The sequence below is a fragment of the Pogoniulus pusillus genome, chromosome 12 (assembly GCF_015220805.1).
Source record: "Pogoniulus pusillus isolate bPogPus1 chromosome 12, bPogPus1.pri, whole genome shotgun sequence".
Lineage (NCBI taxonomy): Eukaryota > Metazoa > Chordata > Aves > Piciformes > Lybiidae > Pogoniulus > Pogoniulus pusillus.
This window is the reverse complement of record NC_087275.1, coordinates 13,661,554-13,675,732: the sequence shown is the minus strand read 5'-3', so window position 1 is coordinate 13,675,732 and position 14,179 is coordinate 13,661,554. Positions and strand designations below refer to the sequence as shown.

General features: G+C 39.4%; 1 protein-coding gene across 2 annotated transcripts in view; it reads left to right on the top strand.

Moving 5' to 3' along the window:
* APP (amyloid beta precursor protein) overlaps nucleotides 1-14,179 on the top strand; it is a 216,158-nt gene that overhangs the window by 132,148 nt on the left and 69,831 nt on the right. Inside the window, exon 7 of one of the 2 annotated variants that reach the window (XM_064152349.1) lies at nucleotides 3,338-3,505. The exons of the other annotated variant lie outside the window; for it this stretch is intronic. Coding sequence (XP_064008419.1) covers nucleotides 3,338-3,505 — 168 coding nt within the window. The remainder of the gene's footprint in view (nucleotides 1-3,337; nucleotides 3,506-14,179) is intronic. 2 annotated transcript variants of the gene reach the window in all.

Below are 14,179 nucleotides of genomic sequence, written 5' to 3'. Positions count from 1 at the left end.
GTGTACAGCCACTATAAATCAATGTCCACATACTTGAAGACTCTCTTATTTCCTAGGGTGCTGAAGTCTCTGCTTTTCAAAGAAAAAAATAACGCAGTCAGTGCTAATGCTCAGTGTAACTGATTAGTTTTCAGTCTATCATTTTAGCTATTAATTTAAAAGCCAATGAAAAACTTTGCCACAGCAAAGCATTCCTTCGGGGAATGATCTACCTGCTTGGTTAGAAACAACTTCTTGCATCAAGAGGCTGGAATAAGTATGAGCTTGGAATGAGGAAAGCTGAATTATACTTTCCTGATTATCCAAAGCTAATTAGCCATATCAAGAATTTCAGAGAAGGAAAATATTGACAACTATAATCTTTGGTTTAGGGCAAATTTTACTATTGAAGAAGGATGGTTTGAAAACTCCTTTAAGTGTCTGAAAACAGAATGAATCTGGCTTGTGGCAAAGGCTTGTTCTCTATGATTTTCATGAAGCCAAAGGCAAAAAATGCATCTTTGAAGGGTGGAGAGTAAGCAAGTTCCTTAAACAAAGCAAAGCTCACTGTCAGTGCCATACTGGATACAAATAATTTATTCTATCATGTAAAATTGAATTACACAGTGGCAAGTAACCCATCTTTTAATCAATTTTCAGCAACAAGATTAATATATGAAGCAAAGATGGCTCTTAATTTTTTGATAAACAATTTAGCAGTATATACTGCCTGCCTGCTGCTAATATCTGTGAAAATACCATAGCCATTAATTGCTACACTTGGTAGCAGTGGAAGAGGAAATGATATTTGGGTTAGCAGCCCAAGAACCCCCAAAGAATTTCATTTCCCCATCTTCTGAGATGAGGTGGTACAGCTGAGGATCAAACATGGAGGGTTTTTTTCCTGTAAGCACAAGTGACAGTGATAGGAAGAGGCATGGGGGGCAATTGGCCTGCCAACAGGAGTGATGGGACCATTTCCCAGACATCGGAGCTGGATTTCAGATGTACTTTTGCCCTGAAGCAGTGATGAAGGAACAGTGCTCTGAGCCCTCCATAGACAGTAGTGTACAGTGATGGTGACACTGGGAAAGGGATAACAGCACCAAGTAAACAGAGCAGTAATGAAACAGCCAGAGATTTTTCCCCTCTCATGTTTAATCTTCACTTAGATCATAAACTGCACAGTACACTGTATCTCTCTGAGGTGAAGTAATTACCAGTAGCAGTATGATTTGCTGTGCAGGCTGGAGGGAAAGACATCCTTCTGCTGCCTTGCAATGTCACTGCCAGCCTGGTGGGAGATGGCAGGTCATGCAGGAGGCAGCACTAGGCTGCAGGTCTTCAGTCTTGCTGCTCTTAATATGCTACAGTGTGGTTTCCCAAGTGCTTGGTTAAGTGCATCTACATGCATATAGTTTACTTCAGTTTCCAAAGAGGCAATTCCTTGTTATCACTGGCATCAGTTATTTGATGGCCACCTGGACCAGAGAAAAAAAGTCATCTCTGCTGCTATTTCTGTGTGAAGGATACTTATAGGAAATCTCACACTGAATCTGTGAACTGTTCCCATCCTGGTAACACTTAACAGTACAAAATTAAAAATATCAGACTTTATAGAAGAATTAGTACTATGAGAGAAACCTAGGAGGTGCTTACTGTGAACAGAGGTCAACCCGTAGTCAACATGAACTGAGTTGTCAAGCCCTTTGTGTTTTTGGAAATGACATTTCCTGACAGCAAAAATTCTCTTGATTATACCTGTCTTTTTAATGTCAAGAGTCACTATTCATTTTTAACTGACATGTGGCAGCTCCTCCAAAGCTGTGACAAAGTTAGCTTTGTGTGAAGATATGACTGTGTAATAGGGTGGTGGGACTGGATTTGGTTAAAAAAATAAATCAAGAAACACTTGTATTAGAAATGTGCTCTATAGTCTCTATAGTACTATACTATGAATTGTGTTTAATGTGATGTATTTATTGTGTTTATCTTAGACTGAATGTATGTTCTGTTAGACTGATGCTTGACGTGATTTATTGGTACCTGAATATGTTAAATGCATGTAAAATTACACTTCTGTATTTAGGAAATGTAGGTATATGCTGACTGACAATGACATTTAGAAACAGTGGTGCTACAGGGGAGTGTGAAATGATGGATTAAGGCAGACTCTGAAAAGAAGGATTCTTCATAGCCAGTATCTGAGAGGTGATAGGCATGCAGGGGATTTTCATTGCTAGTGCTCTGATGCTTCTTCATACCTTTCAATCTTTAGAGATCTGCCTTCCAACAATTCCAAACACAGAGAATGTAGAAACCTGCAGCTGAATGTACTAGTTTGTCTGGTGAGATACAGCATATAGAATGAAACAAAATGAGGGGTGTGTTGTTGTCTAATATTATGTAGATTTGAAATGACTTCTGCAGCGTGTTGAAAGGTAAAACTTTTTGTCTGTTTGGAACATTGTTGGTAAAGGGCTATACATTCCCATGTGTAATTGGCTGAATTCCAAATTGCAGGCAGGTTTTGCATTGTCTCCCTTTATTTTGTGTGGTTTGGTTCTTCCCTCAGGTTTGCATATGTTACAGGATGTAGGCACAGACTGTGGCAGCTCGCTATGAACACAAAGCATTTTGATTTTTCTTTGTATACTCACTGGAGATGAGATTTCTTCCCATGGATGAGTTAAGGCTATGGCAGCAATTTTATATATGTGAGCCCCCAAACTATGAATTAAAAACCCTGTGCCAGGCAGCTTGCAAAAGGGAGTTTCTTTGACGGTGACTGAATATATATTAGAGTCTGAAAAGAATTTATTTTCCTCTGTAGCTCATAAATATTTTGGCTTTTTGTGTGTGTGTGTGTAAAGTAGGAGTCCTACATTTGGATAGAGAGGGGTTATATAGCTAAAAATATGGGAGGAAATCTGGCATCTACTTTGAGGTGCTCCCCTTCCAGGTAGGTGAAGGGGGATACGATGCAGTTAATGTTGTGTCAGGAGTTGATGGGGCGACTGTACCCCTCTGGCCTGGATACAGATGAAGCTTTATGCTTGTACCATGGCCACCATGCCGTAGCTTGTTTCAGGGCAACGCCCCTCATCAGTGTGTAGAGATCACGTAGCTAAAAAAATAAAAGGACAGGCAGGTTAAGGAGGCTTAGTGGCACAAATCTAAGTCAATTCAAAATCTACCTACCTTGTCTCTGGGCTGGATGTCTGGGGAAGGGTTTCCCATTCCCCAAAACACCTCCTTGATGCATCTCCTTCCTGGACATTAAGAGGCGCCTGATTAAGGAAGAGAGACAGTACCGTTTACATGCTAAATGTGGTTCCTCCGGGTCTCCCATGACTAGAGGTGTGCTCTGAGCAAGCCGAGACCGGGCCCTGCCGCGCGATGATCTCCCGCTGGTACTTTGACGTGGCCGAAGGAAAGTGCGCACCCTTCTTTTACGGTGGCTGTGGCGGCAACCGGAACAACTTTGACTCGGAGGAGTACTGCATGGCGGTCTGTGGCAGTGTCAGTAAGTGCCCCTCCACACCTCCCTCGCTCCCGCACAGCAGGAGTGGACCTGGGCTCTCACTAACCCTTGACTGCACTCTGTCCAACTCCTCCTCTCGCTACTTTGATCCTCTTTAGCCTCTCGCTAACCCGGCATGGTAGTGGGTGACTTCTTGGTGCTGTAGGTGTGCAAGTAGCTAGCTAATAGCCTAACACTTCGTAGATGAGGCCTTTCACACTCACCTTCTCTCAGTTTTCTCTCCAAGTGCACTGACGTTCTCTCTGTCTCTGTGTGCATGTACAATGCATGTGCACGAAAAAACACAAAACCTTAGGCAACCACAGGTAAGTTTAAAAGTAGCTCATAGGTTTTACAGTGTGTTTTCATGTGTTATTTCTGACCTTTTGAAATAAGTCCTTGTAAGCTCGTTAAATAACAGAATGTTTTGCCTTTTTCTTTCTATTTGTTTTAATACTTCATGTGTGTTTGTAATGAAAAGGGGAGAAATTACAGTTCTTTAGGTTTCATTGAGGGCTACAAAGCACATGGAAGTGAATCACCTCTCACTTCCTTTTACACAAGATATATTTCAGTGATAGTTTTCCTTGAAGAAAGAGTGTTTGCACTGTGATTTTTCATTTGAGAAGGATGGCTTTCTCCATCACAGAGTGTTGAAGCTGACAAATCATGTGCTGAATTTATCAGCTGGCTTTTAGTTTAGGTGCCTCTGGTACACTCCCCTACCATCTGTCTTGCCAGCACATCCTCTTGGGAGAGTATTAGCTGTCACATCTGGCACGTTAAAGAGTGAGTATGTATCTCAGTGCCCTACACCCTCACACGGCATGGAGCAGCAGAACACAAGCAGCATGTTAGGACTCCTTGCAGTAAAGTATTTTCCAAACTGCATGTGGGAAAGTTTGCATTAAGTAGAAGGCTTGAAAACGTGCACAGACACATGCTGAGCCCTATCAAGGTGTGTTCTGTGTGTTGTGGTGCACAGGAGGTGGATCCAGAGCAGTCGTGGAGGCATCTAGTGCTCCAGATGCTTTCAATCTCAGCATCTTTTAGAGCTATTCGTGGCAAAGCTTAGTGGAGGGACAGTGAAACCCTTAATGCAGAAGGTCCATACCAAAGCAAGTGAAGAGGATACCTTGTTAACAGTGATAAGCTTCTACAAGACAGAGAAGATATAGTGAAGAGAGAGAAGGAATATGCAGTACCTGGAGTGAAGTCTGTGATGTATTTGCTGGAAGAATGAAATGCTGAACTATTGACTTCCTCTGTTGTGCAAAAGAGTACCACAGATGCAAACCATCATTTGTCTCTATTAAAGGCAAGGAAAACTGGGGCTTTGTAGTAAGATAAATTAGGACAGTAGTGAAAAACAAGAGTTTTAAAGAGGACATATTTCTATTTAAAATTTGTGCCCTCCCTCCCCACCCCATTTCTGCTTTATTTATTTACTCCTTTCTTTCCTGTTTTTTTTTTTCTTTTATTCAGTGCTGCTCCCCCGTGTCCTACAAAAACCCGTGAACCTCTCTTAGACAGGAGACCAGATGGATGCATGTATTTTCTTTGTCTAGCTGTGGTTTGTTTTGCAGGAAAAAAATAAGTAAATTTAACTGAGAGTAATACAAAATAGCAAGTAGTAGTTGGATTTCTCTTGAACAGTGGACAAAGGATGAAAAGGCAAGCTGTGAGTTTATTTTACTCATAATGCATTGAAATAGGAATGTAATCCTGAAGATGCTCATATGCTATGAATACTGAATGTAGGAATACTGAGTTTTAATATCCTGGACACACTATGCAGAAAAAAACCCACCAAAACAGCCCACCTGTTTTATTCTGCTTCCTTGCTGAAGTGTCTTTGCCTTGATCTGAAAAGGTGGATCTGTCCTGCCAGGCAATGCCTTAGACAGTTCATTATCAACAAATGTGACTGCTGCTTTCAGTTACATCTGTTGGGTAGGAACTACTACAGTCAATTTTTTTTTCATTCACAACCCAGCTATATGGGAATTGTTATGTAATTGCCCTAGGGAGAAGAAAAAAAAACAGGCTCTTGTTACCAATTCCTTCAGCCTGCCAGACCATGCTCATTCTCTATTGATTTTTTAATAAGGCTGTTCAATAGTGTCTGTAGTTTGTGTTCAGTATAAGGACTCAAACCTTTACTGTTTGACTGGTCATAATGGCTCCTTTGAAGTCACTAGAATCTAGCAGGCAGTTAATTTAGATTTAATGACCACAGGAGGGGTATGTATTGACAGGAATAGGCAGAAGATGATAAACTGCTGTTAATAAAGAAATTATTTTTGTCATACTGAAAAATAATTTAGTGTATGAATTTTTCCTATGTATCTTTTTTTTTTTGCTAAATATCCTTATTGTCTGTTAAATAGCCTTAAAGCCATAGATTTATATTTTTTAATAAGTACTACTTTGAATTTACATTAATGTTCAACTCTTAACTTGGAGAAACAAGAAGCTTCAAAACCAGGAAAATTAATTCTCTTAAATGAGCTTCATTTGCCAGCTGTTGCATAGGCGACAGCTCTCTCAGCAGCTCCTGCTGCCACAGCTTGGTGCATTCAGAGCAGAGTGGAATTCCTGCTGCCTTGTTTTCATTTGTTCTGCATCTAAAGCAGGGCTGAGATGTACTCTAGTGGCACAGTCAGGCTTTTTAAACTCTGACATACCACTAAAATGAAGTTTTACAAAATAGTCAGTTTTATCACTGTACTGAATTCCTACAGCTAACAGGGTACCAACAAAGTTCAGTGTTGTCAGTTGCCTCTATTCTTGTGCAAAGCCTGAAACCTAGTAAGGAGTTTAAATGTCAACACACATTTTGGATTTGATCACTTTAGAGAAGGATAACAGACTTGAGGTGAATTTAAGTAGAATAGTGTTTATTCTTGAGGCTGTGTGTTGTAAACTTACAAATTTGCCAAATCTGTTGGTGGTTTTTAAGTGGCAGATACTTTATTTCAAATGGAAGCTATTGAAAGAAACACACTGAAAACTATGATGTAATATACACATATAATGTATGTAATATACATGGAACCTCACTCTCTTAAATATCTGCATACAATACTGAGTCTAATATGGAGGGTCCACTCTTATGCTTTTCATGTAGGCTAACTTCAACTTGCCTGCAGATTAGTACCAGTCTGTCCCTGATAACTGGTAAGATAAGTCTTAATGTGTTTCCAGTTCATGCTCTTAAGTGAGGGGAAGATTCATACAGTATCCAGTTTGTTTTGTATTCAGAGGCAGTACAATTAACAATCTGTATCTTTTAACAGGAGCATTTTATAAGAAGATAATCCTGTTGTCAGTAATTTCCTCCATCCATTTGTTACTTGTTTTGGATCTTGACATCTTTGTAGTTAGCAGGATGCAAAATATTTTGGCAGCTAAACTTCAGTGTATGCTTCCAGAGCCTTTCTAAGGCATTGAAGAATGTCAGTGTTTTCCTCTAAGCAGAGCAGTAAAGTGTACCAAATTATTAGGTAGCACATTTTAATTCTTTGTTTTATTTAGTGGGTGATTGCTTATTTTACCCATACCACTGCAGAGGCTGCTTAAGGTCAGGTAGGGGACTCAAAGACACAAAGCAGATCACATCTACAGCAACATTCATCTGGACTGGCTGATAATGCCCTTTGACTGCTTGCAAGCTTTATGTCAGAGTTGGCAGGCCTCTGTCTATAAAAGCAGCAGAGCTTGCAAATTGCTTCATGCCAGGAATACCTTTTCTTTTTCTTTCTGACAATACACTTGATGCTGGAAAATACTGATCATAGCAGCCTGCTACAGTACTAATTGCTCATGGCATTGCAGAAGATATTTCAAAAACAGGAGCCTAACAATAACATTTCAAACTGTAGTGATATTGTGAGGAGGCATTTAACTTACTAAGGCTGAAATACTTTATGTGAATTAATAAAAAACCCTATATTAGTACAAATTCACTAAGCCACACTAGGACAACCTATTGCTTCACCACAAAGGCTCTTTACATTCAATCATCTTTGTGCTTCTCGAATTAGCAGTAAAGGGGATATTACCTCTTAAAACTTAACTTGTAAATGTGTCTCTCTCCCACCATCTCCAGTGTGAATTGCCTGTTTGTGCTGGGTTTTACTTTCTCTTGCATAAAAATGACACATCTTGGTGAAGTTCAGGCCAATTTCAAATAACATAGAAGAAACATTAAGAAAATTGTATTCTTCATTGTAAATGCTTGACACCATTCAGGGGCTAGACAATGTAATATCATCTACTGAAATTGTTCATTTTGACTGCCACCTTCAATGCAAATGACTGAGTTATGTTTCCACACTTCCTGTATCTATAAATTTTTTTGCTTATGTTTCACCATGAAGCCAGTGCTGAACCAAGGCCCTTTTTAAAAACAGTTGAATAAAGCTTAGGATTCAAAAGGGAAAAAATCCTGGTTTTTAATATAAATAAGAGTTAGACTACTGATAAGCACTAAGAATTTTATTAGCATCATGTACTATGGTAGGCACTGTTTTTCCTGTAACTTGTTATATCTAACCACAAGTTCTGGTTTGTTATTCTGTGGAACTTGATGACTCTTGTTTACAACCTTGACAGAAGAGATATTCAGGAGAATATTTCTGTCTTGTTTTTGTTTTCATTTGATGTTACAGGTAAAGAATTTAATCTGTTTTTTTTCCTCATAAATATTTAAACTTAAGGCAGCAAATCAAAATCACCTTCAAGCAGAGTATTACAAATTTACTTGACAGAACTTTACTTTGGAGACCTCCTCCCAGACACAAAATGAAGAATTCAGAAGGAGTTGATCAGAGCAATTAGTGGCCAAGATAAGTGGCAAATGGATGTGAGCAAGGCAAAATTGAATTTGTCAGGACTGCTGAAAAGCTGCATTCAAGGAGGTGCAGTGAAAGCATGATTATAGTTTTAATTGTGTGGATAGGTAATGTATCTCAAAGTTCTTACACAGAAGGATTCTTATATGAGAAAATTTAGCTTAAACCTAGTTTAGATGGCAAGTATTAACTTCATTAGAGGCAATGGATGAGGAATAATGAGTATGGTATGGTTTGTATTTGGGATTTCTCTCTGTACATGTCTCTGTGAGGGATTTCACTCAACAGTCTTTCAAGCTGCCTGTTGTTTCGGTACTACACTAACCAAATGATGATATAGCAAAGGAAGGATTGGTCTTCACAACATAAAGTTGAGGAAGGAATGTAGCTTCTAAACAATTATTCTTTGAGGCCATGGCTGCTAAATTGACTTGTAATTATTCTTTTAATACAAAGGCAAGTTATAAAATACTACAGATACACTATGTATCTTTTATGGCAGTCTTACATGACATTATGGTTTAGCCTCGATGGGTAATAAAAACAACAAGGTAACCCAATTAATAAGAAAGGAAAGGGTATCCCTCTGGAACAATGAATTCTTTCTTATGTTACTACCCTTCATGTCACCTGTGCCTGGAATCTCTTTCTAGTACTGGTAGGTATTCTTAACCTGGTGGGTATTTTTAACCAATGCACTTTTCTAATGCACTTTAGTAACTCATTTAACAACACAATTTTGGAAGCTAAGGAGTATCTCGAAAGCAAAGTTGGAAAACTCAAGTCTTCTCAGAGCTAGTGATTGGTTTTACTGTTTCAGATGTGATCCTTGGGCATACAACCACTACTGTTACAGGGAGCTTTTTTCTTAAGTGGATGCATTATTGTTTTTCTTTCAGAAGAATGTATTTGTTTCTGTTAAAGTTACATAGTTTTTGAAGTCCCTACCTTGTAGTCAGAATGTCTTAGTTTTTATCAAGAAAACTTTATTTTCAAGGGCTTTTTGGGTGTCTGCTGTTGAAACATGAGGATAAAGCAAACATGCAAGATAAAACTCAGCCAAGTGGATCAGAATGAGTGATAATATGTTAGTTGAAATGGATGAGCCTTAATAACAATGAATTAGATTGTGGGAGTTCATATTATTAAGCACCTTTGCTGAAAATTAAAGAGTGGGCAGAGACAGAATTGAGTGGCCTGAAGGCCAAGAGCACTGTGCTCTGATGGTGGTCAACACAGTACACTGCTCTGTAGTTACCTTTCAGGCCGGGAGATCTGCTGATGAGCCACAGGGTGAAAGATCTGGCTTCCAGAGCTCCCTCTAGACCAGAGGTGATGCCAACCCTTAGAGCACAGCAGTGCTGTCCTTTTCCTCCCCCTCCTGCCCCACATACCACCACCCCCAAACAAACAAACAAAACCAACCAAAACAAAACAAACAAAAAAGACCAACAGCAACAAAGCAACCTGCCACTCACAGGTAAAATACTGAAACTGAGGATGTCTGGGTTTCCTTGTTACAGGGTCTCCCTTGTGCTGTTGACTATGGGAGGAACTCTTCCCTGCCCTTTTTCCTTTAGTTTTAGACAGGGTTCAGAGAGTGGTCTTGGTGAAAACGTGTATGAAGAGAAAGTAATTAGAAGTGAAAAAGGAATGGCACTTTGCCTGCTGGTTCTCCAGATTGCAGTGCCAAGGATAAGGATAAGCTGTCTAATGCAGTAGATTATATATAGTGTGTAAATCCACTTGCTGATTTTTTTTCTCCGGTATTGATCTCTACCAGAAAACAAATTCAACACACAATTTTTGCTAAAATAGGTTATACTAAACTTAATTCCTCATGTAAAAATGCATCCTAATACATCCTTTCCCCTGCATTTAAAGTTATGTTAATTTGATAACTCTTGCCCAGCCTTCATTTGTAGCATAGTGTTCAGACAAAAATTTGTCTGTTCTGTAATAGAAAGGTAATAATTATTTCTCTCCCCTTCCCTGTGGCTTACATTCTGTTAATTGATTTTGCCACCCTGCTGTAAGCAGAGCAGCTTCAGAAAAGAATGGGGTTGCCATCTTATAAAAATACCTCATTTCAGAAGGTAGCAGGAACAACTATAGAAACCCTTCTCACTAAAGACATTTCCATATGCACTTGTCATTGTCGCAAGTGCTATAATTAGTTGTGATCTTAGTCAACAACTGAAAGCTTTGATCTTAATCCTTCATTAATGAAGCAGTTGTGTATGTGGAATTCGAAGGTAATGAATGCATCCTCTGAATGCTACATTGTAGCTGGGTATTGCTCTCACTGCAAATGGTTTCCCATCTTACTTGAAACAGCTTCTGTCATCCAGAAAAAGAGGCATCTACGAAATCTTTTGCTTTATTGATGAGCAACTGTTTGCTCTTTCACTGGAGAGGCTGACATGGATTATTCACTTTGATGTGAAATAATGGAACAGGATCTGGGGGCATCTTGTGGCATTTTTCTTCCCTTTCTTTTTTTCATAGCCCTATGATACCCAAGAATTCTTGTTAAATGGCAAGATGTAGAGCATAATTTAGCTGTATAATTGAACCTGTATCTCTAGGAAGGTTAGGATTTTAAAGTCTAATAGAAATCTAAAAGGAAAAAAAATCTGTTTGGGAACTAACAGGTAAAATGAGTGTAACTGTGAATAAAATGTCATCTGCTACTGAATTTCTTCCACACCTGTCAACACACATTTTTTTCAGTCAGTCTCCAAACAGTAGCAGAAAGAGTTAAAGAAGCAGTGCATGGAAAAGATCCTTCTATGAGCAGATGTGGCCTAAAAACGAGATCAGCCTGCAGTTTTTTTAAGGAATCCCTACATGTAACTAACGTCTGACCAAACCTTCCAAATTTACCATGAAAAAACACAGCTCTAGAAACAAAGTTCCCAATTGTGTTAGAGTTAGGATTGGTTTTGTGCCAGCAGCAATGAAGAAAATTTACAATGTTTCTGCTTTGTGCAGAAGAGAAGCTCTTTTTTTCTGGGAGGAGTAGACTTTTGGTTATCCTTATGCTGTCATCACAAGGGGGTTTCTCTGCCCTGTGGATAATTATGGTTCTGTGCTATTGATAATTACATTTTTTCTTAGTTATCCAGGTGGATATGTTCTCACATGATCCTTTGCAGGATTTGTAAACAGAGGGAGCAAAACCTCAAGGGGTCATTCGTTTTTAAGCAGACTAGTTATTTTTTGTTTAAAAAAAAAGGAACATAAGTAGCTAAGCACTCATTAAAAAGATGAGCTCTGAATTGCAGCGAGAAAACAAAAGCTGCTACGATCATTTCATCTCACCTTCTAGCGTTTCCCTAAATGTATGCACTCAGCTCCTTCTCAGAGGAAGTTTTCCGGTTTTTAAGAGTTTAAAAAGTGCTTCTGTTTGCAAAGTGAGATGTGATTAGTGTCGGTAGGGTTGATTGGTCTCTGCAGCCACCAGCAACCACATAAACATTCCGGGAGTGGTATGCAGGCTGAGTCCTTGAGGCTAACTTTACGCAAGCTTGGCCTGCTCTGGTGTGTGTTGGGCATGGACCAGTGCCAGCAGCAAGCAGGGAGGGAGAAAACACCCACTTTACCCCTTGCTTTCACATCTATTCCCTGGCCAGGTTTCAGAAAATGTTGAAACAAGATGATGTCCAGGCTGCTTTTGGGCTCATCAGTGTTTCTTTGCATCAGTCCTTACCATGACTTACATACTTATTTGCCCTTACTGTTGAAAGTGGGTGGCTCACTTATGGTCTGTGTTTCCAGCCTAATTTCTGCCTACCTTTGATCTCAGTTGCTTCTATCTGATAAAGCTGCTGACAGAAATCTTTTCTCAGTATAGGTTTTCTAAACCTAGTTTTTGTTCATTCCCTGGTAAATGACTGTAAGCGATTGAGTTTCTTACTCTGAAGGTTCTCCAAGCTCGCATGAGTCCAGATGCCCATTTCTGAGCCCTCTTTCCCTTTCAGGAATGTGTAGTGAAGGGATATGTGTGCCGTTACACCAACCTGTGGCCTTTTGCTCCAGGTCAGAGATTGTAGCTTTTTCCTACACAGTATTGCTCTTCGTTAGCATTCCCCTCTTCAGTGTTAACTTGAGGAAGCAGATTGCAGTCAAGTATCAATGTACTCCCCACATCCTTTGTCATGCTCTCAGGCTCAACCTGGCTGTCTCGGGCATTCCAGGTCTGTGGTATTTAATGCATAGTGTTTGTTTGGTTTTGCACAGGCTCTGTGAGGGGGGCTGGGTTCTCTGATGTCCTCAGCACCAGACATTGAAATCAGATTTTCCAGTTTTCAGCACCTGCTGCTCTCACTTGTTCAGAGACACACCGGCAAGCATCCTGATGGGAAGCAACCATATCATCTGAAAATATAGGCAGTAAAGGTCACCCATGTGAGACGGGAGCTTTTGGAAATCAGACTTGGAATGTACAACTGGCTTAACGGCTCTCAGTGCAAATGCTGGTGACCTTTTCTCCTGTTCAATAAATTAAAGGTTAAATTTGCATAGTTTATTGGACAATTACATAGATTGTCACTTCTTTCCAGTCACATTTGTACACATTTAAGTAAAAAAAGAATCAAATATCTATAAAAGATGGAGAATGGTGGTGATTGCACTAGAGCTCTCTCTCATTTGACCTTCCTGTGCTAAACCCTGCTGTGTCCTGCAGAAGCAGCAAGAGGAATCCTTTTCACAGCAAGCCTGATTAAACCACAGAACTCTTTGCCAAAGCACATTGTGGATGTTAAATCCCATACAATTTTTTAGGGGAAAAACAATAGAGTAATGGGAGGAAAATCCAGCAAGGTTTGCTAAATGCTGTAGAAGCATATTCACTGCTCCTGTCGGGTTGTGTTTGGTGAGCCCTGGTCAGGAAGAAGAAGCCTGGCAGCGATGGTCTTTGTGTGATCTAACATGCTTAGATTTCGTCCTGCTTTGAAATGCAGTTTTATTTTCATTTTCTAAATGGAATTAAAATGTACTATACTTAACTGCAGCCTCAAGAAAGATTAAATTAATTTGGTGCTTGAGAGATTAAAAGACAGAGATATTCAGAAATACTTCTAAGCGTTACAGAAATTCTTTCAGCTGGTCCAAGCTTTGGTTTGTTTGGTTTTGATATTTGCTTATACTGACTGTGGTCTTTCTGGCAGACAGCACTGCACCCCAGCTCAGAGTGCATTGTCATTGAAGATGGGTTGTTGTCTTTAGGAGTTTTAAAAGAAGGAAAATTTGTTTGCTTTTGTAACAGTATTGCAGACTGAATGGTCTGAAGTTGGAAGAGGAGCTGCTGAAAACACTAAAAGTTGCATTTTATTTTTGCAATTCTTGTGGCTTGTCAGGAAGCTTATTTGTTCCTGTCTGTTTGTTATGATGCTTCAGTTACAAGGTTTGCAAGTTTACAAAATTTAAACTTGTAATTAAATATTTATGAAACACTTAAAAATTGTAGGAGGAGTAACAGTTTGCATTGCCAATGACATCTCAATTGAGTATTTTTTGTTTGCTTGTAGAATCCTTTGTTTTGACATGAGCAAGGTCTTTCCTTTGGTCCCATGAACAACTTAAGCCATTGTGCAGTTTATACTGAGAGCATTTAAAGCCATTCCTGTCTATTGTAGGGAGCATGTAGAGGTATCTCAAATGCAGCCAAAGCCAAAGGCTTTGTGTTAACTTGGGTTTGTTGATTTGTTTTACTTTTGGAGTTATACATCTAAGGAAAAAATGGAGTATAAGTTTGGATTTAGGTTTCATTTTTTTGTTATAATTTAAGGATGTATTCATTGGGACTAACATCTTA